This window comes from Myodes glareolus, chromosome 2 (genome assembly GCF_982192425.1).
Source record: "Myodes glareolus chromosome 2, mMyoGla1.1, whole genome shotgun sequence".
Lineage (NCBI taxonomy): Eukaryota > Metazoa > Chordata > Mammalia > Rodentia > Cricetidae > Myodes > Myodes glareolus.
This window is the reverse complement of record NC_142027.1, coordinates 1452520-1479761: the sequence shown is the minus strand read 5'-3', so window position 1 is coordinate 1479761 and position 27242 is coordinate 1452520. Positions and strand designations below refer to the sequence as shown.

At 40.5% G+C, this 27242-nt stretch overlaps 1 protein-coding gene and 1 pseudogene across 2 annotated transcripts; one reads left to right on the top strand and one right to left on the bottom strand.

The window, feature by feature from the left end:
- The window catches only part of LOC148122866 (olfactory receptor 5L1-like), a 52963-nt pseudogene that overhangs the window by 24634 nt on the left and 1087 nt on the right, over nucleotides 1–27242 (bottom strand).
- On the top strand, nucleotides 47–27241 carry LOC148122867 (endogenous retrovirus group K member 13-1 Env polyprotein-like). 2 transcript variants are annotated; one of them, XM_087898263.1, is made up of 4 exons: nucleotides 47–154; nucleotides 14643–14769; nucleotides 14966–15026; nucleotides 26234–27241. In XM_087898263.1, exons 1-4 carry the CDS (start codon nucleotides 128–130, stop codon nucleotides 26886–26888), a joined length of 870 nt encoding a protein of 289 aa, XP_087754389.1. In that variant the 5' UTR covers nucleotides 47–127; the 3' UTR covers nucleotides 26889–27241. The 2 variants fall into 2 exon arrangements, with proteins under 2 accessions (XP_087754389.1, XP_087754394.1); XM_087898268.1 differs by lacking the exon at nucleotides 26234–27241 and adding an exon at nucleotides 16402–18407.

Genomic DNA, 27242 nt, shown 5'->3' with positions numbered 1-27242 from the left:
GTGACCTGCCAGTCATAAGTTGTGCAGAATTCCTCCGGCAGCGGCCATTTTCCAGCTTGACTTTGAAGAGAAGTTGGCGTCTCTGGTTTTTTGTTCTCTGCTGTGAGTGCAGTAAGCTGAGCAAAGCATGGACAAGCTGGAAAATCACAATGTGGTGAGTTTGGGGCTTTTCTCAGACCAGGAGAAGCAGCTAGCTGAGCCATAGGAGACCGTGTTGTGGATCCTCTTCTGGCCGGGTAGGAGTCGGTGACCAGGTGCAGAGTTATTCATGTTTCTGCCTGGTCCTTCTGGTCCTGCATACCTCAGCAGGGTCTGCGTGATGCTGCTTGATTCTGCATGTTTTTTGAAATTCCCGTGCTGGCTGGCCGCCTCTGAGTGACTTCACTATTCTTACTGCGCCTGTTCAGAGATTTGGGAGCGGGACTGTGCTTTGAAATACCCTTGTTGTTGACTTCACTGTGAAATGCAGGCTCCCTTAGTGCTTGTATTGTCGCAGTGGAACACAGATTTGCCAAGGTCAGAGAGCTCTGGTCCCTCTAGTATCTTCCAGAAGTTCTGCACATTGAATATTTAATATTTAGGTTTAGGATTCATCCTGAGTTAATTCTGTGGAGCTTGTAAACAGTATTTCCTGTATAGAATAGCACTCCACTGCTAAACTGTGATGTAGTAGAGTAGAATTGATGGTAATAGAATTTCCAGTTCTTGGGAAACATTAAGTCACAACGTAGAGTTTAGGTAAGGAAGAGCTTCACCCCAGATACCCCAAAGGTAATGTTATTCTAACCTGTTAGAGATTAGTATGATAAAATATAAAAGTTTGTTTTAACCGGCTACAGTCCCATAATAAAGGAGACAAACCTGATTTACAACCAGCACAAATACCCATCCCTCCATTAAAAAACTGGCTTCTAAATGCTGCTCAAAGGGCCATTACAGGGTCTCAACCAACTTTAAGTTCTGTTGTGACATAAAGGTATATTAATTGTAGAATTAATCTCCAGTCTTTTTGAAAACTAATTTTGAGTCAAGGTCTCCTATTTTGATTGAGATGTGCTTGAACCCTGTCTGTCTGTAGCCCCACAAGGCATTGCCCTTGTTCTCATCTTGACTAAACACTAAAACTTGGATTACATGTCTGCAGCACCACACAGTTCTAAAATTGTGTTTGCGTCACATAGTGGACTGTCCATTGCAGAACAGAAAAGGATTTGTGTGTGGAGCATGGCTTCTCCCTTCAGACCAGAAGAGGAGGAACATTGTTCTGTGTTCAATGCATGAGGAAACAGACTAGATAATGGCTAGGTCACAGGCTGCACTGCAGGGGTCTCCATTACAAAGAAGGACTGATGGGGCATGGTGAGTGACTTTCTTTGTAATTTCTCTTCATGTATTAATTTCTTCCATGTGAATCAAGGCAGACAGAGTTGGTGGGTGTACAATTTAGGGAGGCTAGCTTGAACTACTAAATATTGTTTCCAAGTAGACTACTCTCCTAAGCAGATATGTATAACCTTAGTTGACATAGTCAAGTCAGCTGAAAGGTTTGAGAAACAGGCGATTGACTTAACACCATCACATTACAACACTCAGTAGCTAACATTTTATATGGAATAAAGTCTTACAGTCTCATATTAATGGCATTCTCTCTATCAGGGAAGGGCCTACTCTATTTCAGATTTAGTATACATAAGTTTCCTACTGTTTTTTAAATCATTTTAAAACATCAATTATTGGTATCATTTTTAACATTCATTTTCTTTAAATGCATTACTGCTATATTTTTCAATGTTTCCTAGTTTAATAATTTCATTCCATTTTGTCTTAACTGCTGTTTATTTACATCAGTTTAGAGCAGGGTTTCTTAACCTTTGTGGTCACGGCTCCCTTTGGGGGATCAAATGACCCTATCACAGGACTGGCCTAAGACCATCAGAAAGCACAGATATTTTATATTATAATTCATAACAGTAGCAAAAATATAGTTATGAAGTAGCAGTGAAAATAATTTAATAGTTGGAAGTTCAACACATCAGGAGGAACTGTTTTAAAGGATCACAACATTAGGAAGATTGAGAATAACTGGTTTATATCAATGTCTCCTGTAGCTCAGGCTTCCCTCACACTATGTAATTGGCAATTGCTCTGAACACCTAATCCTGCCTCTGCTACCCAGTGCTGGAAAGACAGTCCTGCAACTCCTTCCAAGCTGGACCTCGACTGGTCTGTGGGAAGGAGAAATAGATTAGTGAAAGAGTATCCTCCAACTTCTCCATATTTTATTGTGAATTTATAAGTGAAGTAGGACCGGTGTAAGAATTTAGTTCACTGACCAACTGTAAAGCAAGCATAGTCACAACAGAAAAAGGGATGGACAAGAAAGAGGGTGAAAGCTTTCCTGCTGTGACAGTAGCTGACATTAGCAATGAGAAGTGACATACCAGAGACCATGCATTCAAGAATCGATATAAAAACTGAACTTATTATTAAACCAAATTACTGTAGTTACAGTAGTTCAAGCAAACTAGAAGAACTGGATAAAATGGTGTAGTTCTACTTAACATGACTGTATACCCTGAGAGAATGATGTGAGTTGTACTTGGTGTGCTGTAATACAGATCCCTAGTCTCTGGAGCACATGACCATGAAGTTTGTTTCTACTTTTTAACCATATTTTTTTGATATTGTAATTACATTATTTTCACTATCTCTCTCTTGCTTCCAACTGTTCCCATGGACCTTTTATTATATTCTAATCCATGGCCTCTTTTTGTTTAACAATTACTGTTTGAATGTGTCCTGTGTTTGGTTACTCCCAGCTATGAAGTAAAGGGTTGACTACATTGGACATTGAGTGTGTAATGGAATGTGCACACATAGGTCTGTGTGCCTTGGAGAAGGTACAGGAAGTGCTCTAGGAGAATGGAGGATTTTACTAAACTATAAATTAGGGTCTTGTCTCACCGTAGTGTGGAAGGACAAACCTGGAGGGTTTTTGCTCTCTGAGACATTTGATCTCTATTCACCCAGTAGGGTAATTTTAATGTCTTGAAGCCAGGATGGGTGATCCTAGCAAATGAAGGACTCTCCTAGGCAATCAGGAGCACCAGTAGGAGGTAGTTTACAGATTCTTTACAGGATTCTCTTGTTCTGCTTAAGGGAGCTGTACGGAGGACCACAAAGCCATGCCATGGTGAATGTAGGAGCCACTGTCCCCAGACCAGGAAGAGCAGGTTGGCTGAGCTGTCAGAGATGCTTGGAAAGGAATGGGCCATGAGCCAGACAGGTTCTGTTAATTTGTGTGGTGACCTGGGTAGTGGCCCTTGGCCTCTGAGCTTTGTTGAGTGTGGATTCCTTGGGGGAGGGGGAGTCTCTGCCATCCTGGTGTGGGAGACTATGAGCTTATAATATTGTTACCTCATGCTATGTAACTGAAAATTACTTTAAACACCTAATCCTGCCTCTGCTGCCCAGTGCTGGATAGATAGTCCTGCAACTCCTGCAAGACTGGGCCTTGACTGGTCTGTGATAGATTTGCGTATGTTGAACCAGCCCTGCATCTCTGGGATGAAGCCGACTTGATCACAAGGGATAATTTTTCTAATGTGTTCTTGGATTCAGTTTGCCAGTATTTTCTTGCGAATTTTTGCGTCGATGTTCATGAGTGAGATTGGCCTGTAATTCTCTTTTTTGGTTGTGTCTTTGTGTGGTTTTGGTAACAGGGTAACTGTAGCTTCATAAAAAGAGTTTGGCAATGACTCTCCTGTTTCTATATTGTGAAATATATTAAGGAGTGTAGGTATTAGCTCTTCCTGGAAGTTCTGATAGAATTCTGCACTGAAACCATTTGATCCTGGGCTTTTTTGGTAGGGAGATTTTTGATAACAGCTTCTAATTCTTCACGACTGACAGGTCTATTTAGATTGTTCACCTGGTCTTGGTTCAACTTTGGTATATGGTACTTATCTAAAAAAATGTCCATTTCTTGTACATTTCCCAATTTTGTGGCATGCAGGCTTTTGTAGTTAGATCTAATGATTCTCTGAATTTCCTCTGTGTCTGTGGTTATGTCCCCCTTTTCATTTCTGATCTTATTAATTTGCATGTTCTCTCTCTGCTATTTGATTAGTTTGGATAGGAGTTTATCAATCTTGTTGATTTTCTCCAAGAACCAGCTTTTTGTTTCGTTGATTCTTTGCATTGTTTTCTGTGTTTCTATTTTGTTGATTTCAGCCCTCAGTTTGATTAGTTCCAGTCTTCTACTCCTGGGTGAATCAACTTCTTTTTTTCTAGAGCTTTCAAGTGTGCTTTTAAGTTTCCAGTGTGTGCTTTCTCCATTTTCTTTAATTGGGCACTTAGTGCTATGAACTTTCCTCCTAGCACTGCTTTCATAGTGTCCCATAGGTTTGAGTATGTTGTGTCTTCATTTTCATTAAATTCAAGGAAGACTTTAATTTCTTTCTTTATTTCTTCCTTGACACAGGGGTGATTTAGTAGTTGACTGTTCAACTTCCATGAGTTTGTTGGCTTCCTGGGGGTATAATTGTTGTTGAATTCTAACTTTAATCCTTGGTGATCTGAGAAGACACAGGTGGTTACTAATTTTTTTTGTATCTGTGGAAATTTGCTTTGTTACCGAGTATGTGGTCAATTTTCGACAAGGTTCCATGAGCTGCAGAGAAGAAGGTATATTCTTTCCTATTTGGGTGGAATGTTCTATAGATGTCTGTTAAGTCCATTTGATTCGATACCTCCAATAATTCTCTTATTTCTCTGTTAGTTTTCTGTCTGATTGACCTGTCTATTGGTGAGAGAGGTGTGTTGAAGTCTCCTACTATTAGTGTGTGTGGTTTGATGACTGCCTTGAATTCTAGCAGTGTTTCTTTTACATAAGTGGATGACTTTATATTAGGGGCATAGATATTCAGGATTGAGACTTCTTCTTGATGAATTTGTTCCTGTTATGAGTATGAAATGTCCATCTCCATCTTTTCTGATTGATTTCAGTTTGAAGTCAATATTGTTAGATATTAGAATGGCCACACCTGCTTGTTTGTTAGGTCCATTTGCTTGGAAAACCTTTTCCCAACCCTTTACTCTGAGTAGGTGTCTGTCTTTGTGGTTGAGGTGTGTTTCTTGTAAACAGTAGAATGTTGGATCCTGTTTTCATATCCAATCTCTAAGTCTGTGCCTTTTTTTGTTTTGTTTATTCAAGTATCGGAAAACACTCTTTCCACTTCCTCCCCTTCTCCCAATACCCTCCCGCTCCCACACTCCCTCTCCTCCTCCCTCACTATTCCCAAGAGCAGTCTGGGTTTCCTGTCCTGTGGGGTATCCAAGTTCCTCTCCCCTCCCTCCGGGTCCAGGAAGGTGAGCATCCAAACAGGCCAGGAACCCAAAAAGCCAGTCCATGCAGACGAAACAAGACCCAGTGCCATTGTCAATGGCTTCTCAGTCTTCATTTGGACCACGGGGGCTCAGTCAGCCCCCATGACAGCCACATTCAGAGAATCCGGTTTGATCAAATGCTCGTTCAGTCCCAGTCCAGCTGACCTTGGTGAGCTTTCATTCGATCAGTCCCCTTGTATCAGTGGGTGAATGCACCCTTCGCGGTCCTGACTTCCAGTGCTCCAATATGGGTGTCCGTCTCTATCTCCATCCATCGTCGGATGAGGGCCCCCTCTGATTTTGCTTTCCTTGCTCACGATCTCCCTCCCTCTGCTTCTCATTTGAACTTAGGGAGTTAAGTCCAGTGTTCCAATATGTGCCTCTGTCTCTATCTCCATCCATCGCCATATGAAGGTTCTGTGGTGACATGCAAAATATTCATCAGTATGGTTATGGGCCAAGGCCAGTTCAGGCATCCTCTCCTCTGCTGCCCAGAGTACAATCTGGGGACCTCTCCTTGGGCCTGGGAACCCCTCCAGAATCAAGTCTCTTGCAAACCCTAAAATGGCTCCCTTAGTTGAGATATAAACTTCCCTGCTCCCAGAACCATCCTTCCTCCCTCCCCCGTCCCATTCCCCCATGTCTGTGCCTTTTTATAGGTGAATTGAGTCCATTGATATTAAGTGGTATTAATGACCAGTAGTTGTTGACTCCGGTTATTATTTTTTATTGAGTAGTAGATTGTATGTGTTTCCCTTCTTTTAGTTGTGCTTGTGAAGGGTCACTAGATGTCTGAGTTATTGGAGGCAGTATTGGGAGTGTTGGATTCCTTAGGTTGTGATTTTCCTTCTAATACTTTCGGTAAGGCTGCATTTGTAACTACATATTGTTTGAATTTATTTTTATCCTGGAATATATTGTTTTCTCTGTTGATAGTGAACGATAGCTTGGCTGGGTATAGTAGTCTGGGCTTGCATCCATGGTCCCTTACTTTCTGCAGTAATTCTATCCAGGACCTTCTGGCTTTCAGGGTTTCCATAGAGAAGTCTGGTTAAGTCTGATAGCTTTACCTTTATAAGTTTCTTCACCTTTTTCCTTTGCAGCTCTTAATATTCGTTCTTTAATCTGAATGCTTTGTGTTTTGATCATTATATTTCGAGGGGATGGGTTTTTTTTGATCCAGTCTATTCGGTGTTCTGTATGCTTCTTGAACCTTCATAGGAATATCATTCTTTAGGTTGGGAAAGTTTTCTTCTATAATTTTGTTGAATATATTTTCTGGACATTTGATCTGCAATTCTTCTCCTTCTTCTACCCCTATTATTCTTAGATTTGGTTTTTTTATAATGGCCCAGATTTCCTGAATGTTTTGTGATGAGAATTTGTTGGATTTGCTGTTTTCTTTGGTCAGAGCACTTATTTTCTCTATGGTGTCTTCATAATCTGAGATTCGTTCTTCTATCTCTTGTATTTTATTGGTTATGCTTGTTTCTGAAGTCTCTGTTTGTTTACCTAGATTTTCCATATCCAGCCGGCCCTCAGTTTGTGTTTCTTCATGTCCTCTATATCAGTTTTCAATTCTTGAACTGTTTCCATTACCTGTTTGATTGTTTTTTCTTGGTTTCTCAGGGTGTCGTTTACGGATTTACTCATTTCTTCAAACTTTTTGTTATATTTCTCTTCCATTTCTTTACTCATTTCTTCCATCTTTTTATTATATTTCTCTTCTATTTCTTTAAGTGAGTTATTCATACCCTGTGTAAGGGACTCTATTGCTTTCATAATGACACTGTTTTCCACTTCTTCCGGAATAGGGTGTTCAAGTCCTTCTGTAGTAAGATCGCTGGGATCTGGTGTTTTCATGTTGTTTTTCAGATTGATGGAGTAATTCTTTCCTTGGCGCCTGCCCATCTCTTCCTTCAAATGCTCTCCAATGGCTCTTTCCTCCGCTGGATCTTCTGCTACAGGATCAGTGCCCCTTGCTTGCCATGAATCTCCCTGTCTGCAGTCCTACATTGCTGCAGGCAGGCTATTAAAACAAAAGAACTCTCTCCTGCCGGGTTGCACTCACCGCCCTGTCTCAGTGCCCACACAGGTTGGGCTGGGGGATTTTATGCCCCGAAAAACACAGAGAGGAAGGCAAGGGGTTCCTGGCTGAAAACAGGGATGGGGTATGAGGAGAGAGGGCTTAGCTGGGGGAAGCCGCCCCTTCGGAATACCCAGGGAGATGAGGGTGGCGGGAAAATTGTGTGTTCCCTTACTGGGCTATTGTGGTGGGTCAGGAGCACACTTACCCCTCCATTGCATCTTCTTTAGTTTTCTCTTCTTTATCTTAGATGTTTGCCTCTTTCCATTTCCTGGCGTATCTATCTTTGTTTGTGTTTTTGCTGCTTAAGTGATTGATATGATTAATACATTGCCTTTGGATCGTTAAAGCCTTCTTGTATATTATTGTCTCTTTCTAGATAGACTCAGCTACCAGCATGACATAGCTTAGAGTGATCTGAGAAAATACCAATTGAGAGTATGCCTAGTTCAGAATACCTGATTTAGGTATCTGAGAGAGATTTGTCGATTTTGATTGATATAGGAAGGCTCTTTCACTGTGTTGGCATTATCTCTCAGCAAGCAGCCCTGGGATAGATAGGAGAGCTAGTTGAGCACAAGACAGTGACAAAGCAAGAGGGAAAGCCAGAAAACAATGGTTCCACTTGTTTTGCCTTTAGTTATTAGCTTGAGTATCTAGCCTAAGCTCTCATAAGGAAGAATTGTGAAATAGGGTTAACAACCAAATAAACATGTTCATTTCCTGAGTTGCTTTTGATTGCATAATTTAATAACAGCAACAGAGAAGAAATTTGGAACAAAAGTGGGACTCAAAGAGGATTTTGTTGCTGCAAAGAACCTGGGAATGTTGACTCTTATAAGAATGCTTAAGATATTAGAAAACTGGACAAAGAGCTTAATCATCTGTTCTTGTAGGACCTAGAAGATGGGAATGTTGCAAGTAATGGCAGACAGTGGAGATCAAGGTCATAGGATTTTACTGGGCAGTAGACTCTTCATGGAATCATCCAGCTTGCCCATCCTAACTGCCTTGAGAGACTAGGTTAAAGTCCATGGTTCCTGGGTCACTCTATACCTCCCAGTTCCTGACAGACTGTTGCATTCCCTCAGGCAGTGAAGCATTCAGGCTGATTTGTGCTTCTTTGTATGATCACTTAGTAGTCAACGAATCATGAATGCTTAACAGGACAATTGAACTTAGATATTAATCTCGTGTGTGCTGTATAGCTTGCAAACTTCACTATATCCTTTTATAGACATAAGATGCTTGGTCATTTCCCCACTGCCCAGACTCATAATAATTATACAGAAATTTTATTAATTATAAGACCGTATACCCAATAGATTAATCTTCTTATTAAGTAACTTTTATATCTTAAATTAACCTATTTTTATTACTCTGTGTATTGCCACATGGCTGTGACCTATTGGTAAGGTTCCATCCAGCATCTGTCTCCTTCAGTGGCTACATGGCCTCTCTGTGATTCTGCCTTCTTTTTTCCTCTATCTCCATTTGGCATTCCCACCTGTTCTATTCTGTGCTGCCATAGGCCCAAAGCAGTTTCCTTATTAACCAATGGGAATAAAACATATTCACAGCATACAGAGGGGAATTGCACAACACCCCCACTTTCTGTCTAAATAAAAAGAAAGGTTTTTAACTTTGATATAGCAAGATTACATATAACAAAAAAATCATCAAGCAAGAATTATAGTTACAATATTTAGTCCATTTATTTTGGCAAATTGAGGAAAATACTCTATCAACTATTCTATCTTTGTGAGTCTAAAGTTTTATATCTAATCTATTATAATTATAAAACTGTCTTTCTTCAACTCCAGCAATGACTTCAGAAGGATATATATTTCCTAAGTAGTTATAAGCACTTCCAAAACTCTAGAATTGACAAAAACATCTTGCTGCCTGGACCGTTTTCCAAAATTCTTTTGTAACATTGGGGCATCCATCTTCAGTTTACAGGCCCATAGTGTCTGGCAGACTTTTCCATGAAGCAGAAAATTTCAAAGGCAGTTCCACCTATAATGACAGTATCTCAGTCACCTTTTTTGTGTCCTTCAGAATGTCTAACAGACTGTTTCATGAAACAGGTACTGTCTCACCTTTAGGCAACTTTAACAGTCATTTTTTGTAGGTCCTGCTTGTGCAGTTTATACAACATACCATCAAGCAATCCAGGCAAGAGCAGTTTCTTGCCCAAATGGCTAGCCTTGTCACATTGAAGACAAATTCCATAACGAGTTTTTGCAATGCCCATCAACCTCTCTGAAATAATTGGTACTACCAGAAGGAGACATGTCTCACTGTCATGCAATGGCCTGTTTTGAAAACATTTAAAATGCCATATTCTGTATGTCTTTGAAAGATTTGAAGAATATCTATCAATATGAAATATATCTCCGTACATCTAGAAAGCCTAGCTAATATGACTCCAAGTTTAACTATTATAAATGACTATCTATTAATTCGTATTTATCAAATACCTTAAACAAGACCAGAGATTCATTTAACAATATTGACCTTAAATTTGTATCAATAGACCAAAATCTGTACAAATGCAAAATATTATCTCTATATTATGTCCCCTTTAAATGTAAATAAACATTTATAAACAATATTTGAGAATTTTGGAGTAGTTTTCTTCAAATTGCCTTCTGCTTTTTGTTGGTCTTAGTAATTTTGAGGGTTCATGGAACCTATCAGGGGATCTTGGTCCATCAAACAACCTTTTTCTGGAAGGAATCAACAGGTTCTCATCCTCTGCAGAAACAAAAGCAGAACCTTTTTTCCAAAGCACCATATCCTTAGAGCCAAATTTTGAAGTCAAGATACCTTTAAAATATATATTGGTTTGGCTTAGCAGGAACTTGGTGCGTCTATGTCTCCATTAAGCAATTTGTTACATGGTGCACACACTCCCCATTTCAGTGCAGTACCTCCCAAAAGAGACAGAGCTATTTGTGCCAGCACAAAGCAGGAAGCCCTTCCCTAAAGAAGCTGTGCATCAATTGTTGCCAATGCTGAGTCAGGAAGATATCTCTTATAGGAGGTGTGGCACCCTTACTTGCTGTCATCTAACAAAGCCCATCTGGAAAAATATGTCACTTCCAAGAAGTCTTACTTAACTCTGTTCTTTTGTGTCTAGATTTTTTTTAACTCTCTCAGGTTTTTTGTTGATGAAGTTGCCTCATTTTGACACCATTCTGTTGACAGAGGCTCTTGGTTTTCTGGCTGCCCAGAAATAATTACGCAGAAATTATGTTGATTACATCGCTGCTTCGCCAATAGTTTTGGCTTCTTATTAAGTAACACTTACATCTTAAATTATCCCATTTCTATTAATCTGTGTATTGCCAATGGTTGTGGCCTACCAGTAAGGTTCCATCTGGCATCTGTCTCCTTTGGAAGTTACATGGTATCTCCCTGACTCTCCTTTCTTTCACCTCTATCTTTTCTTGGAATTCCTACCTTGCTCTATCATGTGCTGCCATAAACCCAAAGCAGTTTTTTTTTTTGTATTAACCAATGGGAACAAAACATATTTACAGTTTACAGAGGCAAATCCTATATGATCTTGGAAGCTACAACTGTATTGATCCCAGAAATTGTCATTATCTTCTGTTTTTGAAAAATAAGGAGCGCTTCTTAAAATGCTAAGCACTTCTTATGAACTTAAGCTGTACCATTGGTAGAGTAAATATGGCCTGCCTGCTTGCTCCACATATTACAACATGGCAGAGGCATATTTGCTGCCTCCAAGAGCCATGTACATTGCCCCATTTTCTGGCTTACATGGGGTCTACGTTGCTATTAGAAATCTGCTCACAGACCCCATAGTTGGTCCTCCATGAAGAGTCAGATTTCCCTCTGGCAGCACAGTCTGGAAAGCCGGCATTTCAAAATTTTCAGCTTTATTATTTATTTATTTATTCATTTATTTATTAAAAATTTCCACCTCCTCCCCACCTCTCTTTTCCCTCTCCCTTCCCACCTCCCCTTCCCTCTAGTCCTAAGAGCACTAGGGGTTCCCTGCCCTGTTGGAAGTCCAAGGTCCTCCCCCCTCCATCCAGGTCTATAAAGGTGAGCATCCAAACAAACCAGACTGCCACAAAGTCAGTCCATGCAGTAGAATCAAAACCCAGTGCCTTTGTCCTTGGCTTCTCAGTCTGCCCTCATTGACAGCCACATTCAGAGAGTCCAGTTTGATCACATGCTCCACCAGTTCCAGTCCAGCTGTCCTTGGTGAGCTCCCATTAGATCAGTCCCACCATCTCTGTCGCACCACTCGTGGTCCTGACTTCCTTGTTCATGTTCTCCCTCCTTCTGCTCCTCATTTGGACCTTGGGAACTAAGTCCAGTGCTCCAATGTGGGTCTCTGTCTCTATCTCCATCCATTGCCAGATGAAAGTTCTAAGGTGATATGCAAGATATTCATCAGTGTGGCTATGGGACAAGACTAGTTCAGGCACCCTCTCTTCTGCTGCCCAAGGAACAATCTGGGAATTTCTCCTTGGACCTGGGAACCCCTCTAGAATCAAGTCTCTTGCAAACCCTATAATGGCTCCCTTAATTAAGATATTTACTTCTCTGCTCCCATATCCACCCTTCCTCCATCCTACCCATCCCATTCCCCCAGCTTTCCCAAATCCTCCTCTTCTCCCTTGTCTCTACCCATCTCCCCTTACATCCACTCCTGCACACCCCCGTGCACCCACGTTTTGCCTGGCAATCTTGTCTACTTCCAATATCCAGTAGGATAACTATATGAAAATCTTCAGCTTTTTTTCTGCTACCTCTAAATCAGGAAAACTTCTCTAAAAGGAGCCGCAGCATGTTACCAGTAAGCAAAATCCTTTTGGGGAAATAAATGTGGCTAAACTTCATTTTTTAGTATCTAGAATTCCTTTCCTAGCGCTCTAAGATTTTAAGTGGCTTTTAGTTGGCTGTGTGGGCACCAGTTTGTTGTGGGAAGCCGCTTATTATTTCCCATCTGCTCAGCCCCAAATAATCACACAGAAACTATATTAATTAAATCAGTGCTTTGCCCATTAGCTCTACCTTCTTATTGGCTAACGCTTACATATTAATTTAATCAATTTCTATTAATTTGTGTATTGTCATGTGTCTGTGGCTTACCAGTTAAATTTCTCAGCGTCTGTCTCTGATGGAGGAGGGTCATCTGTCTATGTGTACTTTCATTGGTTAATAAAGAAACTTCCTTGGCCCTTTAATAGGACAAAAAATTAGGTAGGTGTAGTAATCAGAACAGAATGCTCGGAAGAAGGCAGTGAGACAGATGCCATGATTCTCCCCTCCAAGACAGACACAGGTTAGCATCTTTCCTGGTAAGCCACCACCTCATGGTTCTACACAGATTACTAAATATGGGTTAAAGCAAGATGTGAGAACTCGCCAATAAGAGTCTGAAACTAATGGGGCAGGCAGTGTTTAAATGAATACAGTTTGTATGTTGTTATTTCTGGGTGTGAAGCTAGCCATGCAGGAGCCAGGAGGGAATGCTGCCCACCACTCCTTCTACAACATGACTTCTCTCTGACTCTGCTTTCTTCCTTCTAGCATTCAGTTTAGTTTTCCCACCTACCTAAGTTCTGTCCCAAAGCTCTGTTATAATCCCAAAGCAGTTTCTTTATTAACTAATGATAATCACAGCATACAGAAAGAATTCCACAATTTGAGTTTCTACATCCTCAACCCATTTCCTGTTCTTTGTGCCTGCTGTATTATGGTTGAAACTAATCAGTCAGCTTTCTTCTTTTGCTGTCATAACTTTCCACCATCATAAACTCTATCAATAAATCACACAAAATTCAGTAGAATTTGCTGCTAATTGGTGCTAAGGTGGTTTGGTAGCCTACTGTTTTCATTTTTGTTTGTTATTTTTTGAAGACAAGGTTTGTCTGTGTTGCCCTCGCTGTCCTGAAAGTAGCTCTATATATCAGGCTGGCTTCAAACTCAGAGAATCTCTGACTCCCAAGTCCTGGGATTAAAGGTGGGCTTTTTAGTTTTTATATTGTTGCATAGTGGTTTTGTTCCTATCAAGCATATGGTGTTGTACTGAGCTTCACCCATATCTTGAATTTTAAAATTTGACAGAGGGTATCATTATGTTTCCCAGGATAGCATGTACTCATGACATTAATACTGCCTGTGCCTTCTGTGTTATTGGATTGCAGGTGCATAACCTTCTTCCTGCCTGTTTTGTTTGTTTTGAATTTTTATTTTAAAAGAGTGTTATACCTGAATACTTGGATATGCACCATGTGAGTACCTGGTCTTTACATTGATCAAAAGATGGTATTAGAAACCTTGAACTTGAATAATGGATAGTTACTATTCCCCCATGTAAGTCCTTGAGCCCACCTCTATGCAAGACCAGGAGGACTCTTTACTGTTGAGCCATCTTTCCTGCTCTGTGTTTATTATTTGTAATCAGCATATTAATTTCTAAGCATATTGATTTCATTTGCCCATTTTTAATTTTTTACAAACACAGTGCCTTTTAGTAAAATCTCATTTATATTGCAGTTTAAGTTGGGGGCACTTCAGTTTTCTGGTAGATGAATAAAGAGTTGAAGTGAATGCATAACTGTTTGTAGAAACTTCAGAAAAAACCTATGAGTTATTTCTAGCTTTTATGCTTGTTTGGTTGATTTTTTTCCATGTAAAACAGGTATTTAACATATATTTCTGGCTGCGCTAGTATTGATTGCTTGGACTAGGCTGGTATTCAACTCAGAGGCAGACAGATATACATGCCTCTGCCTTCTGAGTGCAAAGATTAGAGAGTCATGATTCAATGCATCCAGAATTTTCTTTTATTTTCTTTTTTGTAGTTAGGAATTAATCATTCATACAATTTTTTTTATCTGTACTCTGTACTGATATTCTGTTTATGCATCTTTCATTGTTGGTTAGTAAGCATTTTTCTTGCAAGGTTCTGAACTCATTCAAAGGGTTCAGAAATGGCAGAGGTGAACCTCCTATTCAGTTTGCTTCTAAAGTGTCTTGGTGCTTAAATTATGATGTCTTTGTCATGGAATAAGTATGGGGAGCACCAGAATTATATGACTATACTGTCAAAGAAGTATACATTTACAGTGTTGTCAAAATTATACTTTCTTTTGTACACATGTATGTGATATTTTAGAATTCAGTGACCTATGATGATGTACATGTCAACTTCACTTGGGAAGAATGGACTTTATTGGATCCTTCCCAGAAGAGTCTCTACATAGATGTGATGGTAGAGACCTACAGAAACCTCAGTACTATAGGTAAGACTGTATTATCTTTTATGTTTCATACAAGGCGACAATTATTCATTGGTTACTGATGCTCTTTTGTAATATGGTTAAAAAAGAAGAATGGGGTAAATAAATCAGGCATGGTTCTAAGGTTTGCTTCAAATGGTAAGTAATTTTTTTTACAATTTTTAATATAAATCATACAATTTCTGGCATTATATTTTAGGATACAGTTGGGAAGACCATAATTTTGAAGAACATTGTCAAAATTCTAGAAGACATGAAAGGTAATTTTCATGTATAAGCTGATACAAATGTACCTCTGAAGAATTTGTAATTAATCCTATATGTTTTAAACAAAAGCAACAGTGTAAATAATAAAGTGCATTGATGTTTATTAAATTCTCACAAAATCATATACCTTAATTTCAGATAGGTGAACTACATTTGCAAACCATTGTTTTAAGAAAGAAGTTAAGAAAACAATGTCTTAACCTATATTACCATTTGAATCATAGTACAATGAGAGCTATTATATTATTGTAAAGTTGTCAATCCATTTATCTCATATTATTCATATTATAAAAGATATGCATGTTGAATAGGTGATAAGTATATCTCTAAAACTATCTATTTCACTAACAGTCCATAGAAAAGGTAATTTAACCCATACACTTGTGACTGTGTTAAGTTTAGTGAGGGGGCATTTAGAGTTACGAATCAAAGGGCAGCTGTTTTGGAGTTGCCTTAATCCATATACTACAAGTTTATGAGGACACAAAGTCAAACTGTGTGAACTCAATGTGGAAATCTTATATTTGTTATTCTTCCTTTACTAGGTACATCATTTATTACTCTGGATACAAGACACATGAGCATAGGGATGTGAAAAGATATATCATACCTCTCTCAGAACAAATAGAAAATATGTAGCAGTCCCCATGTTAAGTATACTTATTGAATTTGATGAACCCGTATACAAGTAATATATCAACAAACTGACATTTCAGAAAAGCACCATGAGTACTAGGACTGTGTAAAAACTTCTCTGTGTCCTAATTCACTTAACAAATGTAGCATCACTCGCAGTATAGGAAATGTTATAAATGCAATAAGAGTGGTAAAGCTCTGAGTTTTTTCAGTTCTCTTCAAATATATGAATGTTCTCATACAGAAAAAAAGATTCTGTAATTGTGAACCATATACTAAAGGCTGTTATCAGTTATCTTCAACAATGGAAAGCAAGCCTTAATGAAGGGGAAAAACAATATTGTAAACATGGTGATAAAACCTTAACATATAATTCCTCTTTAAAATAGGACTAAATTGTAAAATTAACTTAATCAGATAAAAATATTCAACAATGTATTAAATGTAGTAATGCTTTCACATGTACCATTATCATTGTAGGCTTGAAAAAAGTCAAACTAGAAAAAAGCGTTCTGCATATTCTCAATGTGTTAAAACATTTGCATGGGACAGTCATCTTCACAGTCATGAAAAAACAAATACTAGATTGAAATGCTATGAAGAAAATGAATGTGGTAGTGTCTTTTCACATCACAGTCACCTTCAAATGCATAAACAAATATGCACTGGAGAGAAACCCTATAAATGTAATCAGTGTGGTCAAACTGTTGCACATTATAGTGAACTTAAAAGGCATGAAAAAACCCATACTGGAGAGAAACCCTATGAATGTAATCAATGTGGTAAAGCCTTTGCACAGCACAGTCATCTTAAAAGGTATGAAAGAACCCATACTGGAGAGAAACCCTATGAATGTAATCAGTGTGGTAAAGCCTTTGCATATCACAGTCATCTACAAATTCATGAAAGAACCCATACTGGAGAGAAACCCTATGAATGTAATCAGTGTGGTAAAGCCTTTTCACAGCACTGTAGTCTTCAAAGTCATAAAAGAACCCATACTGGAGAGAAACCCTATGAATGTAATCAGTGTGGTAAAGCCTTTGCACATCACAGTCATCTTCAAAGACATAAAAGAACCCATACTGGAGAGAAACCCTATGAATGTAATCAGTGTGGTAAAGCCTTTTCACAGCACTGTAGTCTTCAAAAACATAAAAGAACCCATACTGGAGAGAAACCCTATGAATGTAATCAGTGTGGTAAAGCCTTTGCACATCATAGTCATCTACAAATTCATGAAAGAACCCATACTGGAGAGAAACCCTATGAATGTAATCAGTGTGGTAAAGCCTTTTCACAGCACTGTAGTCTTCAAAGTCATAAAAGAACCCATACTGGAGAGAAATCCTATGAATGTAATCAGTGTGGTAAAGCCTTTGCATATCACAGTCATCTACAAATTCATGAAAGAACCCATACTGGAGAGAAACCCTATGAATGTAATCAGTGTGGTAAAGCCTTTGCACAGCACAGTCATCTACAAATTCATGAAAGAACCCATACTGGAGAGAAACCCTATGAATGTAATCAGTGTGGTAAAGCCTTTGCACAGCACAGTCATCTTCAAAGACATAAAAGAACCCATACTGAAGAGAAACCCTATGAATGTAATCAGTGTGGTAAAGCCTTTTCACAGCACTGTAGTCTTCAAAGTCATAAAAGAACCCATACTGGAGAGAAACCCTATGAATGTAATCAGTGTGGTAAAGCCTTTGCATGTCTCAATAATCTACAAAGTCATGAAAGAACCCATACTGGAGAGAAACCCTATGAATTTAATCAGTGTGGTAAAGCCTATGCACAGCACAGTCATCTTCAAAGTCATGAAAGAACCCATACTGGAGAGAAGCCCTATGAATGTAATCAATGTGGTAAAGCCTTTGCACATCACAGTCATCTACAAATTCATGAAAGAACCCATACTGGAGAGAAACCCTATGAATGTACTCAATGTGGTAAAGCCTTTGCACAGTACAGTAGTCTTCAAAGTCATAAAAGAACCCATACTGGAGAGAAGCCCTATGAATGTAATCAGTGTGGTAAAGCCTTTGCATGTCACAGTAGTCTTCGAAAACATAAAAGAACCCATACTGGAGAGAAACCCTATGAATGTAATCAGTGTGGTAAAGCCTTTGCATGTCGCGATAGTCTTCGAAAACATAAAAGAACCCATACTGGAGAGAAACCCTATGAATGTAATCAGTGTGGTAAAGCCTTTGCATGTCACTTTACTCTCCAAACACATAAAAGAACCCATACTGGAGAGAAACCCTATGAATGTAATCAGTGTGGTAAAGCCTTTGCACGTCTCCGTAATCTACAAATTCATGAAAGAACCCATACTGGAGAGAAACCCTATGAATGTAATCAGTGTGGTAAAGCCTTTGCACATCACAGTCATCTACAAATTCATGAAAGAACCCATACTGGAGAGAAACCCTATGAATGTAATCAGTGTGGTAAAGCCTTTGCACAGCACAGTCATCTTCAAAAACATAAAAGAACCCATACTGGAGAGAAACCCTATGAATGTACTCAATGTGGTAAAGCCTTTGCACAGTACAGTAGTCTTCAAAAACATAACCCATACTGGAGAGAAACCCTGTGAATCAGTGTGGTAAAGCCTTTTCACAGCACTGTAGTCTTCAAAGTCATGAAAGAACCCATACTGGAGAGAAACCCTATGCATGTAATCAGTGTGGTAAAGCCTTTGCATGTCTCAGTAATCTACAAAGTCATGAAAGAATCCATTTTGGAGAGAAACTGTAGAGAGCTGCTTTGTGCCACGCCTTAAAGATCGCACTGGCTTCTGCCTTTCATCCCCCCAATCAATGAGTGCTCTCTAATCATAAACATTTCCATTTTTGGCCAAAATTTGTAATCAGGCTTGCTTCTGCGTACCTGGGCCTATCCCCATTTCCCATGTGTCTTGCTGGGTTGGCTACCCAGAGGCTATTCTAGCTTTGAGGGGCTTTCCCCGGGGTCAGAAGGTTGTTCAAGGTTCCTGAATAAACTGCAGTTAGAAGAGTCTGTGTTGCGTCTTTTTTGCTGGTCAAAGCGGACGCCACAAGTGGTGGCCCCTATGGAGACCCCTCTTGTCAAGGACTCAGAAATTTCTGCAGCCAGGGCAGTACACTGGAAAGTTCCCAGGTAAGTTGGGAATCCGCAATAAGAGCATGGCTTAATTGCTCTACTCTGTAAACAAAGAGAGAACAACCGCGACAAGAGCGTGGGGGGGTGGTAATTGCTCTACTCTTTAGATAAAGAGAGCGTAGTGCGGTTTCGCAAGTTGATGAACCAAAAGTAAAAGGAAAAATAATTATGGGCGCTTCTCAGTCACAGCCAATTTTCTTGGCTCTTAACGAACTGCTACGTTCAAAGAATTTAAAGATAAAAGGAAGCACTTTGGAGAGGTTTCTGAACGAGTGAGATACCATTGTACCCTGGTTTGCCGTTTCAGGGAGTCTCTCAATATCATCGTGGGAGAAGGTAGGGAGAGACCTAGTTTTTGCCTTTGTGCAAGGGACCCTTAAGGGTGGGGTTAGGCCAGTTTGGAAACTAGTTAGAAGCTGTCTTGAGGACCAGCACTGCAGTGAAGCAGTAGAAGATGGCCAGGCAGCGCTGGAGATGTTGCAGGAGGAATGGTCAGAAATGTCAGAGAAGGCAAGCAGTGAAAGGAACCATCAGAAGTGGGGAAAGTTATACCCAGACCTCTCTGAATTAAAAGAGTCAGAGGGAGGATATCCAGAATCTGCTGAGTCAGATAAGGAGCTGCAGGTGCTCATAAAAAAAAATTGGAGAAGGGAAAATTAAGAAAAAGGGAGAGAAAAAAGGAGAAAGGAGGTTCAAAAGCTCCGACACCTCATTCCATGACACCCTCCACCACTCCACCTTATGTGGGACGAGGCCAGGACAGCTCCGGATGCACATTTTGTCCGGGTGTCTAGAAAGTGGTGAGAACTGAGCTATCACTAGCGTATCCAGTGTTTCAGGATCCACAAGGGAACAGATATAAGGATCCTTTAGATTTTAAGATTATTAAATCTCTGGCTGAGTCTGTAAGAACTTATGGAACTAGCGCTTCCTTCACGGTGGCACAGATAGAAGCCCTGAACCTATATTGCATGATGCCCAGCGGTTGGAGTGGGCTTGCTCGTGCGTGTTTGAGCCCAGGACAATATCTATACTGGAGAGGCTGTCCACTTTCTCCATACCTCTTCAATATAGTGCTTGAAGTCCTAGCAATAGCAATAAGACAACATAAGGGGATCAAGGGGATTCGAATTGGAAAGGATGAAGTTAAACTTTCGTTATTTGCAGACGATATGATAGTGTACATAAGCGACCCCAAAAACTCTACCAAAGAACTCCTACAGCTGATAAACACCTTTAGTAACGTGGCAGGATACAAGATCAACTCCAAAAAATCAGTGGCCCTCCTATACACAAAGGATAAAGAAGCTGAGAGGGAAATCAGAGAAACATCACCTTTCACGATAGCCACAAATAGCATAAAATATCTTGGGGTTACTCTAACCAAGGAAGTGAAAGACCTATTTGACAAGAACTTTAAGTCTTTGAAGAAGGAAATTGAGGAGGATACCAGAAAATGGAAAGATCTCCCTTGTTCTTGGATTGGGAGGATCAACAGAGCCTTTTTTTTCAAAGTTTATTAAAATATAAAAGTTTCCATTTTCGCCCCTCCTCCCAACACCCTCCCACTCCCCCCACTCCCTCTCCTCTTCCCTCTCCATCCCTAAGAGCAGTCAGGGTTTCCTGCCCTGTCGGTAGTTCAAGTTCCTCCCCACTCCCTCCAGGACCAGGAAGGTGAGTATCCAATCAGACTGGATCCCCAAAAATCCAGAATATACAGAGGAAACAAGTCCCAGAGTCATTGTCAATGGCCTTTTAGAAAGACTTCGGGCCAGCCACATTCAGAGAATCCAGCCTCCTCCAGAGAATCTGGTTGGATCAAGCGCTCCTTCAGTCACTGGAGAGCCTTTTTGATAGAGTTTGCAAACCAGGAAGCAGCTGCCAATCAAGCAGTAGAAAACCATGCTTGGGACAGGGACATGCTACTTGGCCAGGGTCCCTTTGCCAATCAGCAGACCGGGTACCCAGTTCAAGTCTTTGAACAAGTTAATAGAATTGGCATTAGAGCCTGGAAGGCCTTGCACAACCAGGGGGAATTGAGTGGCAATCTTACTAAGATCCTGCAGGGCTCCACTGATCCATTTTCAGACTTTGTTGCTCTCATGATTGAGGCTGCAGGCAGACTCTTTGGGGATCCAGATCAGGCTATGCCACTGATAAAACAGCTGGTGTATGAACAATGCACGAAGGATTGCAGAAATGCTATAACCCCTTACAAAAGCTGAGACCTTGAGGCATGGATGAAGGTTTGTAGAGAATTGGGAAGTCCGCTTACAAATGCAGGCCTAGCAGCAGCAGTGATTCAACTAACACAAGGAAAAAGAGCAGCTTCAGGTGCCTTTAAGTGTGTCATAGTGGGAAATTTAAAACGGCAGTGTCCAGAAAGAGGAGGCACCCTTCAAGGGCCTAGTGGTCAACGTTCAGCTCAGCCAGACATATGTCCAAGATGTAAAAAGGGGAAACATTGGGCAAATGAGTGCCGGTCTCTAAAGGATATAAATGGCCAGCCTCTGCCTCAGACGCCTGCAGACTCCCATCCGAGAAATGGGCAGTGGGGCCCCCACCACCAGGGCCTGCCAATATATGGGGCAGTTGAGTGTCAGAATGGGGACACATGCCAGGGGGCGTGGCCTATTCTCCAACATCCAAAGGACCACGGAGAGCCACTGTGGGCTCAACAGGACTGAACCTCCGTGCTACCACCACGGTCGTATTAACCCCTAGAATGGGGGTCCAGCTTGTAGAATTGGACTTTAAGGGGCCTCTTAATTTAGGAACAGTAGGGTTACTTATAGGGAGGTCTTCCGCAACATTGAGGGGACTTAGAGTTCATCCTGGAGTTATAGATCCAGATTATACTGGAATAGTCAAAATTATGGTGGAGTCACCTAGAGGCATTTCTGCTATTTCTCCTGGAGATCGGATTGTTCAGCTCATACTCCTTCCCAGTCTTCATGGGAGGTTTGAAGCCTGCCCTGCAGAAAGAGGAAATAGAGGTTTTGTCTTCTCGGGCACAGATTTAACCCTTTTGTCCCTTGACTTGGACCAACAGCCAGTTTTAATGCTTAAAGTAGATGGAAAGTGCATTCTTGGCCTGTTGGATACAGGTGCTGATAAAAGCATCATAGCCAAGAAGGATTGGCCATCGGGATGGCCACTTCAAACTTCCTCTCAAACCTTACAAGGCCTGGGTTATGCAAAAGCCCCAGATATGAGTGCTAGACAGTTGCAATGGAGCGACGATGAAGGCCATCCAGGGAGTATTCAGCCTTATGATCTAGAGCTCCCCGTTTCCCTGTGGGAGAGGGATCTGCTGAAAGACATGGGATTTAAACTCAGTAATGAGTATTCCCCAGCTTCACAACAGATGATGACAAAGATGGGCTATCATCCAAGCCTCAGAAAGGCAAGAAGATTGGAGGGACAGAAAGACCCTATATCTTTATAGCAACGCCCTTCTCAGCAGGGGCTGGGGGACTCTCCCAAGCATATTCCAACTGGCATTTATGGTCCCCTGCCTGTTGGGATGTTTGTGCTCTTAACAGGAAGATCCAGTCTCAATGCAAAAGGGGTGCATGTCCATTTAGGCATTGTAGATGCAAACTATGAAGGAGAAATACAAATTTTGATGTCAGCTGCAGTTGACATCCAGTTTGCTAAAGGAGATCGTATGCTCAGTTGTTACTTTTGCCTTTTCTACCTATTGGCTATTCAGCAGCAAGCCGAAAAGGGGGTTTTGGTAGTACTGATGAGATAAATGTTTTGTGGACAGCTCAGATAACAAAAGTACAACCTTAGCTAAAAATTCAACTGGCAGAACGCAGTATCTTTGGGCTGGTAGATACTGGTTCTGACATTACTATTATAAATTTGGAGGAATGGCCTTTGTCCATCCCTTATCAGGTTGTCCCCTGCCAAATTAGAGGAGTAAGTAGCACTCCTGTCAATTCCATTGGTCAAGCTACAACATTTGTTTCCATAGTGTCTGAGGATGGCCAGGTTGCGGTGTTAAAACCCTATGTGATGGAAGTAACCATTACTATATTGGGACGAGACCTGCTGGAGCAATGGGGAACTCACATTCAATTTTAGTATTAGGAAATCTTGCTGTTGCTCTTTCCACAGATGGAACCCATAAAACTTTTGTGGAGTTCGGAAGAACCTCTGTGGATTGAGCAATGGCCTCTTAAAAAGGAGAAATTGGAAGCCGCTTATTCTTTAGTACACGAACAATTACAGAAGGGCCATATAGAGCCCTCTACTTCCCCTTGGAATTCACCTATTTTTGTTATTCAAAAGAAATCTGGTAAATGGTGATTGCTGTCTGATTTACGGGGGGGTTAATGCTTCCATGTTTCCCATGGGAGCTTTGCAGTCTGGCATTCCATCACCAGTGGCACTTCCTCAAAATATACCTATGATTGTTATTGAGCTGCAGGATTGTTTTTTTACTATCCCCGTGCACCCTGTGGATAAGAAACGATTTGCTTTTTCCTTGCCCTAAATTACTCATTGTGGTCCCCATCATCGATTTCAGTGGAAAACTCTGCCTCAGAGTATGATGAATTCACCCACATTGTGTCAACTTTACGTTGATGCAGCTTTGAATCTGGTGCGTCATTTCTGGCCTCGTTTATATATTTCCCATTATATGGATGATATTTTGTTTGCTGGACCAGATATTGAGGAATTGGAATCCCTATTAAAAGTTTTGCCCACTTAATTTGAACCTTTTGTCTTGGTAATCGTTCCAGAGAAAATTCAAAGAGATTTGGTGGTAAATTATTTAGGGTATGTAGTATCTCGTACTACTGTTCGCCCTCAAAAGGTATCCTTGCGAAGGGATAGTTTGCAAACTTTAAATGATTTTCAGAAATTATTAGGGGATATTAATTGGCCTCGCCCAACATTAGGAATACCTACCTATCAGTTACATAATTTATTCTCTTTGTTACACGGAGATTCTTCTCTTACTAGCCCCAGGAACCTCACCAAAGAGGCAGAAGCAGAGTTACAATATGAGCAACAATTGAAAGAAGCCTTTTTTAGAACGTATTGATCCTTTGCAGCCTTTAACTCTTTATATTCTTGATACATGGAAATATCCCATCGCATTACTTGGTCAGGCGCTGCGCCCAGCTGAATGGATTTATACTCGACATCACTTTGCAAAAAATATTATGCCCTATGAGCAGCAGATTGCCTTATTAATTGAGCAGGGTAGACAGAGGGCTATAACTCTAACAGGTATGGATGTTTCATTTATAATTGTTCCATTAGCTAAGGATAGATTTGAATATTTATTACAGACATCTCAAGAATTCAAATAGCTTTAGCCTCCTTTACTGGTAATATTGAATATCATTTTCCATCTAGTAAATTATGGGATTGCTTCCACAGACAGCAATTTGTTATAAATGACATAGTTGCTAGGTATCCCCTAGCAGCACCCACCATGTTTACACATGGCTCTTTTAAAAAATGTGCCTCTTGGACCATTGATAAGTATTGGGTACAAAATACAGATTTGGGGTCAGTTCAACAGAATGAATTATTTGCAGTTATTAAGGTATTACAGGAATTTCCTTGTGAAGTTAATATTGTAGCAGATTCAGCCTATGTAGTGGGCGTGGTACAAAACATTTATAATGCAGTTATTTATTCCCTAAAACAATCCTTATTATCTCTTTTTAAATCCTTACAGCATTTATTGCAGCATCGCAATAACAAACTATATATTACCCATGTTCGCTCTCATACTTCCTTGCCTGGGCCTATTACTTATGGAAATGCTCAGGTAACTAAATTACTAGCCTTTATTACTCCTGAAGAAGACCATGCCCTGTATCATTCCAATGCTGGCCATTTACATATACAGTATAAAATTCCATATCAGCAGGCAAAACAAATAGTTAAAGATTGCCCTGTTTGTCGTCCCATGCATCTTCACATTGTACCTTCTGGAATTAACCCTAGAGGTTTATCTCCCAATGAATTGTGGCAAATGGATGTTACTCATGTAGTTGCATTTGGTCGCTTATCCTATGTACATGTGACCATAGATACTTATTCTAAATTTTTGTGGGCCACTGCTCTCCCTGGAGAATGCACACAACATGTTATTCAACATTTGTTCGAGACTTTTGCAATTATGGGTGTGCCAGCCATCTTAAAAACTGATAATGGACCTGCTTATACCAGCCAGCATTTTGCACGCTTTTGTGCCTTGCATAATATAATTCATAAAACAGGCATTGAATATAATCCTCAGGGTCAGACCCTTATTGAGCATGTTCATGGTACTTTAAAAATGCAAATTAAAAAATTAAAAAGGAGGATTTTGGAATGGAATTATTTTACACCTTACAGAATAATGCAAGAACTATATTACATCAAACACTGTTTATTTTGAATTTTCTAAATTTACCACAAGGAGAGATATTGACTAGAGCAGAGAAGCATTTTACAGAGAAAGAAGGATATCCACATCTGAATCAATCAGTATGGATAAAATTGGCTAAGGATACCGAATGGCAGCCAGGAGTGTTAATACATAGAGGCAGGGGATATGGTCTTGTCTCCATAGGCAATGGACAACAATAATGGATCCAGGCATGGCCCGATAAGAATGGCTCCGTATCTGCACCAGAGGGCTCGCAATCAGAGCCCCCCATTGTCTACACCACCTGATATTCCTGTGCAGACCACGTAGACGCCGACCTCGACATAATCAGGCCACACCTTTACCTAGTTGGGGGCAAATTAAAAAATTAACTTTTGAAGGACAAAAGATTTTGGCTCCTACAGGCAAAACACCTAACGTGAAAAACCTGTTTCTGGCTATGTGTGCTTTGTTGTCTGTAACCTCTTCTGTGGAAGCGGGAGTAAATTACGGGACCTATATCCCTAATCCACCTTTGTTTGAGCCGGTGTTTTGGGGAGATGTGGACGCATCTATCTTTACTTACCCAGCCATCCTGCCCCCCCCCCCTTCTTGGGGCAATTTGACACACCTTAACAAAGATGATGGAAGTGCTTATAATTTTTCTCATACAGGCTCAGGTTTGCCCATCTGCCTTGGCAAGCCTCCTTGCTTGCCATTTGGGTGGCAGCATTGGCTGCTTCCTGGGAATCGTACTAAAACATCACGCACTTGGCTACAGCAGGTATCTGCTTGGTCTATTAATGAGACCTGGAATAACGTTAAATTTGCTGATGAATTGACTATTCCATATTGCTCTGTCTTTACATATGTTGATTTGAGACATCAGTACTTTTCCTGGCAAGAATGTCAAGGAAAGTTTGGGAAGCGCATGGGCCCCTACGTTGCGTGGGGACCATATGGACAATTTATTAACACTTGCTCTGAATGGAATTTGACATTGTGTGATTTATCTCAAACCACTAGGATGCCTGACCCTAAAGAGGGTATCGTGACTGGTTCCCGCCTGATGGCCTGGGGAGATGGTGGCATCGCAGATTTGCGGATGGCTTCGTTCTCTGCTCCTGCAGCTGTGCAGACACACCTTTGGAAGATTGCTGCCGTGTTGAAACCTGTTATGCTGTTTAATGGGTCATTTAGTGGGACTGCTCAATCTGCTTCTAGTTATTCATTTACCCTTTTTCAAAAATATAATGTTACTGCCTGTGTGCCTTTTCCGTATGTTTTTCTTGTTGGAAGGGTTACTTTTGGGCTAGGAATGTCCTGCTCCTCTTGCCGTTTGTATTCATGTCTTAATACCTCTGTTTCTTTACAACCTGGGGACAGCATTGTGCTTCTGCAACAAAGAACCCATATTTGGCTACCCATTAAACTGGGCCAGGAATGGTCCCAGAATCCTGTTGATACTATTGTGATGGGATTTTTTACCAAACTTCTTAAGCGCACTAAGCGTATGATTGGAGTGGTTCTGGCAGTTGTTTTAAGTCTTATAGCTGTAGCCACGGTAGCCACCATGTCAGGAATGGCTCTACATACTTCCCTCCAGACTAAGCATTTTGTTGAACAATGGCATAAAGATTCCCATGAGCTGTGGTTAGCCCAAACACAGATTGACACATGACTGCAGACTCAAATTAACATTCTCAAGCAAACAGTTAACTGGTTTGGGAAGAAGGTTTTGGTTATAGAAAGACAAATCTGGGTTAGGTGTGATTGGAATTCCACTACTTTTTGTGTGACCAGCTTGCATTATAATGACTCTGAACATGATTGGCAATTAATTCAGCAATACTTAGAAGGAAATATATCTGCTTCTAAGATTATTAATAGCCTGCAGTTAAACATACAAGAGGTATTTGGCTGACAGTTTGAGCATGATGATGTTCCAGCCTTGGCTGATGCATTCCTGAAACAACTGGAAGGATTAGACCCTCAAGGTCTTTTACAAAGTCTGTCCCATACTGCAGGAGGCATG

Coding starts and splice junctions, on each gene's coding strand:
- LOC148122867 (XM_087898268.1), top strand. CDS start 128: ATGGACAAGCTGGAAAATCACAATGTG. Junction 155..14,642: donor AGCTGGAAAATCACAATGTG/GTGAGTTTGGGG, acceptor GTGATATTTTAG/AATTCAGTGACCTATGATGA. Junction 14,770..14,965: donor CAGAAACCTCAGTACTATAG/GTAAGACTGTAT, acceptor ATTATATTTTAG/GATACAGTTGGGAAGACCAT.